General features: G+C 35.4%; 1 protein-coding gene across 1 annotated transcript; it reads right to left on the bottom strand.

Moving 5' to 3' along the window:
- Nucleotides 1-6,094, bottom strand: LOC136206800 (transcriptional adapter ADA2b). Its single transcript, XM_065997977.1, has 13 exons — nt 5,634-6,094; nt 5,237-5,292; nt 4,756-4,934; nt 4,328-4,393; nt 4,087-4,212; nt 3,926-4,001; nt 3,741-3,804; nt 3,599-3,657; nt 3,389-3,505; nt 2,360-2,579; nt 1,822-2,032; nt 600-854; nt 1-478 (listed from the first exon to the last, which is right to left on the bottom strand). The coding sequence occupies exons 1-13, from the start codon at nt 5,684-5,686 to the stop codon at nt 287-289; spliced, it is 1,674 nt and encodes a 557-aa protein (XP_065854049.1). The 5' UTR covers nt 5,687-6,094; the 3' UTR covers nt 1-286.
- Between the last annotated feature and the right edge of the window lie 310 nt (nt 6,095-6,404).

The raw sequence follows: 6,404 nt of genomic DNA, 5'->3' as shown, positions 1-6,404 counted from the left end.
GAAAGAAACCCTGCCCTACAATCTCAGATTGAATTAACTTAATCAATAGCATTCTAATTATAACTCATGAAACTAAAATCAAATTCTAATTGATATACATCCCTAAGATTCTCAATTCCTTTTCTTGTTCTCTTCTTCCTTGTGCTGAATTGAATGACTTCTCCCAATTCCATGTTAGTAGCTGTAAATTCGGAACACTTTTTCATACGTGAGTACGTGGCAAAACTTATACAGACAGACGAGAATAATTTACAGTTCCAGTTAAGAACAAAAATGGGAGAGCTCATTATGGTTGGGCAATCCCTTTCTTCACAAGTACATCATAAACTCTATCCACTTTGCTGGATTCAAGCTTGAAAAGAGGATGTGCATCAGATTTCCTCAACACATTCCCGCAGAAGATTTCTTTTACTATCACCTCTTGCATCTTCAGATACAGGGGAGGAGGCAACTTAATCTCATGACAAAGCCGTCTCTCCTGCAAATTCATTACAAATGAGAACACGAAATCCTGCCTGCCTGCTTGAATGATAATGTAAAATGCAGCATTTTCTGAGTAACAAGATGATTAACATAGGAAGTGTTGATCTGATACTCACAGCTTCGGAAAGTAATCGTGTGTCATAAATGCCCAAAGTATCAAAGTCATTAGCATAGCCCTGTCCAGGTCTTGAGTTTGTATCCTTGCCAACCGAATCTGAAGCAATGAAAACATTAGGACCTCCCTGGTTGCTTGGACCAACTGGGCCACTTTCTTTTGCTCTCTGGGAATTTTCTTCGGCTTCCTTTTTTCTTTTCTCTTCTAGATATCTATCTGCCTCAACAGATGTACGACAACCAGCAGCTCGGGCTTCCTGCATTGATTTATTAATAAGCAAGAGAAGAAGACACAAACTCAATAGTATACAATCAAGCATCAAGATCATCAGACTCCTCAATGTCTCAAGATTGGGCGGTGAATTTGTTAGCAATTCAAAAGCAGTTTGTAGTACGCTATGTTCATCTAGCAGTAAGTTAGCGTATAACAGCAAGGCCTGGCGGAGCCTGCTCTAGCAGCGTTAATGCGTGAAAGCAAAGCGCTTAATTGGCTGAGAACAATTTAGGAGCAACCAGAAGTATAACTGAATCTGATTCCTAGATACCACTCAGTGCATTGAAGAACACTTCTCTTAACCTATCCTATTTGGATTTCATTATTTCTGATTGTCTTACTCTTGCTGCAGCATTTTCACATTGTATTCCTTTGTTCAATAAAAACATAGCAAATATAATTTGAGCACATTCAAGTTTACAGGAGTGAAGGCATATTAAGCAGACAAATGATAAGGGATTGAGTAGTATAGAAGAGTTTACACCACATGTTCATGGATAAAGGGTCAATTTGACCCTTCAACTAGGCTCAGAGGATCAATTTGCTTCAAAATAAATTTTAGATATCAATTTAATCCATAACATGGCATTTTTTGACAAACTAGTCCAAAAGTAATATGATTGATGGGTTTTTTTAACACGTCAATTTTTTATGCTGACATGTTCCATTTTAGACTAATTTGACAAAAATCCAAGTTAAAGATAAAGGATAAAGTTTAATTCTGGGAAAAATGACCCGTGAGCCAAAGTGAAGGGCTAAAGTGATTCTTTATCCAAAGAAAAGATCGGTAGCTAATATTATTTGTTTCCAAGAAACCAAATCAAGTAATGTAAAATTAAGGTTGATTTGCATAAACAATAAGAGCAACGAAAAGAATGTAGAAGTTAATATTATTTGTTTTAAAAAAAGACAGGTAATCTAAAGTTGTGATCCTGGAATTAATGGTATACCTTAAGTTCTTGAATTCTTTTCAGAGCCCTATGCTCTGCTATAACAGTCTGAAGCAAATCCTCGTGCTCTTCCTTGGAATGAAAACGCATGAAGATATCATAACGTCGACACAGAGTCTTCTCTTCAAGTGATAAGTCCTTCTCAAAATGATATGGATATAGCAAATTTCTTTCCAAAATAAACACTTTTCTCCGCTTTCTTTCGTCAAGCCTGCCAATATCCCCTCAGTTAATATATATCCAATATAATTAACGACATGTTAAGGTATGGATCAGAACTTGGTTGTTTGCCTTCGAGCATCACCATTTAGGAAAAATAAGCTTCCAAATGTTCTTTAGGAGTTTGCTTTTACCACTATGAAACTCAAACTTGGTGCATAGTTAAAATGAGTACCCATCATGAAGTTGCCAAGTATGTCCATATTTTGATCCACTTTTTTTTTGTTAGTACTCAAATCGCTGAAAATACAAATCTGCTACTTTAGAGGATTTTTTTAGGCTAATGAAAGTGTATACGCATTAAACTGTAAAATGCTACCTCTTTCCATAGATACGCAACACTCGCAACTTCAACTCACGCTCATCTTCAGTGTCAGCATCTTTGAATTCCATCTCAGCTAGTAATTGCTCAGCATCATTATCATATTCAGGATCAAATTCCTGTCTCTTAGAGTTATAACCACTTGACTCAACCAAAGACCCCTCAATCATAGAATAGTGCCGTTTTTTCCCCTTAAAACTCCTGTCTACTTGAGGATCTGAGAACAAAAAAAGAGGATAATATCAACCATCTGTATATGGATTGCGGCTCCACAAAGATTTGACATTATGTAGACAATACTGCAACAGAAATGCATGGTTATCCATCAGTGAGTCAGACAATTTCAGCCTTAAGTTAGCTAGATTCAGCAGGCAACCATTTGAATTTTATACTAGGTTCTTGGAGAACAGATAGCTCCACAGTAAGTAAAACGTTAAAAATCTCCTCATCTAAAATGTGCTGTGGTGGAAGCAGGCTTCTCCAAATAAATTATCATTCCGAATATAAACGACTTACTAACATTCATCTGCAGTGAACTATATAGAAAATACTATATATAGGAAAGATATAACCAGAACATATTTTTTAATGTCCTACAAACATAATAAATCAGTGCCAACCATATAATTTATGTTAACTACTTCAACGCTATCTCCCACTATACACAGCAAATAAATGGTATGATGATTCTACATTGGTATGAATAAGACTGTTCAATTCTCTACCTATTGTCCTGAGCATTCAGGAATGATAATTTTGGGCTCCAAGTGCAACATAGAATGCAATTGTTGAGGGGCAGTAAATTTTTGTAATGCTACTCTAAAATAGAATATGAAAGTTGCAACAAATACATCATTTTGCAGTGATTTCGTGGCAACATAATTACAATGTCCAAGGCAATTTCACACCACCACCACAAGTTATACAATGAAGACCCCATATATTATCAGATAGAGAAATGATATATCAGCATTATCATCATCAAAAAAATTAAGAACTCTAGACAAAATCTTCACTACAACAGACCTTCCACTTTAACAACACTGGGAACATCTTTAATGCGGGCCATTTTGGATGCCTTCTTAGTTGCAGCTGTTGCTGCTGCATTTATGATGTTATTAGGATGAACCCCAGATTCTACATCTGAAGTTGAAAAACAAGGAAGAGAATTTATATCAGCCTTCAGAGAATTTATATCAGCCATCAGAAGCTATTCAAACTCATACTCAATTGCACCTGAATTTAAGGTAGATAATAATCGGCTAGAAGAACCACCTTTGTGCATTTCCTCAACTCTGAAACAATTAAGAAAACAAGGTATAAGAGCCTTGATAGATGCAGAGAGATAACCATAAATGAAGAAGAATGATAACCATACTTGACTCTAGAAGGAGAAAATGGGGACTCTTCCTTTACAACATGCTCCCCAAGCATAGAAGATCCTACAAGTCAACACAACTCGTAATGAGAAATAATGTCAAAGAGGAATAGCAAATAACATGCTCAAACGGAAAAAGGAAAAAGAAAGACAAGGAGAGAACAGATGCAAAAGATATTACAGACCTTTTTTGTCCTCTCCGAGTCCTTTGGCCATAGCAAGAAGCTCCTTCCTATTTTTCCCGATTACATGCGACATATCCTAAAAATAGAGAAAACTTCAATTTACTCATTTCGGTGCAACAAAAGGTGTTGAAAAAAGAATTGGCTTTTACGAAGTATCTTACTGGAAGAGGGAAATATGGAGAGTTCATATATACAAATGTGTAGTGTTCTATACACATTTCTTTGCTTTTCGTCCCCACATGCTCAGCAACTTCTGCCCAGTTTCCCAGTCCATACATTTCAATTCCCTAAGGTTAAGAAAACTCCAAGAATCAAAAGCTATATGTCTACATTACATTTCTCATTAAATGCTCTAAACTTTGTATAAATCAAAAAGTAAAAGATATTTAAAAAAAAAAATACCTCTAAAAGCAGTATTTCATCATCTGCATTCCAGTCCGCACAAATAAGTGGAAAAGATAAATTATCCTGTTGAAATTGAAAATTCATTATTCCATGTTGTTATCACATTACACACACACACACACACACATAGAGAGAGAGAGAGAGAGAGAGAGAGAGAGAGAGAGCAAAGAAGAAGTGAATAAAACAAGTATCATACTATGTAACAGTATAGTTGAATCATCCTAACACAGCAACACAACGGAAAACTCAGAAGGTGCAAAATTAGATTAGATGATTTCAAGAAAAACATAAATCGCCCATCTAGTTCTAGTGTTTAGGTTGCACAATTTACTTTAGAACAAGTCCACTTCCATATGACAAAAGAAAAAAACACAAGTAACAGAACCATGTAGAGCTTGCCAAGTTATCAAAAAGGTATCACTAACCATAACCCGGTAAGGGTGATTGCTTTTATGAGGTTGCACCTCAGCTCCAACAGAGAAACATTCTATACATAGGTCAAAGTCTGGGCACATTGCACACTTGATACGGATCTTCCCAGTTATATCTTTGTTGCAATAATTGCAATGGTATAGAGCCCTCTTCCCATCGCTTGTTCCTTGACCTGACTCCATATTAGAAACAAAGAAAGAATACAGAAAAAGTGAATCAGAATTATAGAAAGAGAAAAGAACATTAGTACCAACTCTAGCATCAACTATTTGACATGTTTAACACATAATTTACACCAATCTACCCGTGTATACACTGCACCAAATAGAATTTCTAAATGCTTTGCTAGATCTTTTATTGGATAACCAATAAATTATCAAATAATCCAATTTCCAAAGCACATGATTCCTGGAGAAATTTTTTTTAAAAAAAAATCCACCAAAAAGCCTCTTCAAAGTAAAATTTGGGCATTACCTATGGAGGAAGATTCTAAGTTTTCTCCAGTAGCCGAATTCTTCTTTCTCCTTGATCTGCATTGCCAATAAAATTCCCAGTAAATTGATGGAAAAGAGGCTCAAAAGCAGAGTATATACATTGTTGTAATGCAGACCGAGACCTCGCAGCAATTATAACTATAATTAAGGGAAATCACATATTATGCATCAGCCCATATATACCTTTCTTAATTCAACTCCGGATAAGTGCATTTTCATTTTTTTTTAGCTCAAAACCACTAAATATCAAGACCTAACACTTCAGAATCGACGCAAGCAAGACATACAAACAAAAGCAACCAACAGAAAGAATACCCTCAAACTAAAAGCAATGTATATAAATAAGGCAAAAACAACAGAAAATTGAGAAATTTAACCTCTGGGTTGGGTCCTCGTCAGTGGAGTGAAAATTCCCACGAGAACGACCCATTTCTGTTTGAAGTCGAGTAAGCTCAAGAGAGCTTCTGTACGAATTCTTTCAATTCAAAGCGAACAAACCCTAAAAGCAAATTTGTCAGGTAGAGCCGAGGGAAATTGATAGGTAACGATATTCTCCGAAATAAGTATCAACGGGAAAGGTTGAAAATCGTAAAACGATGGGATTAGAGGGTTGGATAAAAGTTGCAGATAACAAGCAATTCTGTAGGCTGTAAAGTGTATGTAGTTTCTAATAATGGCGAAAATGTGAAGTGCAAGGACGGAAAGTCAACTGAGTTGAAGTTTCATTCTCTTGCCAGTTATCGGTAAGTCGAAGTTAACGAAACTGTGTTTGTGTGCCCAGAAAATTCAGTTGCAACCCGAGAAAATGTTGTCTGGGTTTCTCACCCTATCAAAGTGGGGTCTACAACCTTATACTCTAAATCCTAATGCAAGAAAATGGAAATAAATTGTTTTGTTGGATAATTTACATTTAATTCTTTTCCATAAGAAAAATCAAACATTTTAATTCAACAATTTTAGGAAAATAATTATATTTTTTTATCCATATTAAATAGATGTTCATAAATAATAATGTATCAAAATATGTTTAAGTTAAGATTTTGGAGAAGTATCAATTTAAGTTTTCCATATAAAATATGTATAAATTTAGGTTTTGATAACGGTACGTGACACGTTATTCATATTACTGCATTAAGTTCTGTCAATTG

This window comes from Euphorbia lathyris, chromosome 9 (genome assembly GCF_963576675.1).
Source record: "Euphorbia lathyris chromosome 9, ddEupLath1.1, whole genome shotgun sequence".
Classification (NCBI taxonomy): domain Eukaryota; kingdom Viridiplantae; phylum Streptophyta; class Magnoliopsida; order Malpighiales; family Euphorbiaceae; genus Euphorbia; species Euphorbia lathyris.
Note: the sequence above shows the minus strand (reverse complement) of the source record. Positions and strands in the feature narration are given on the sequence as shown.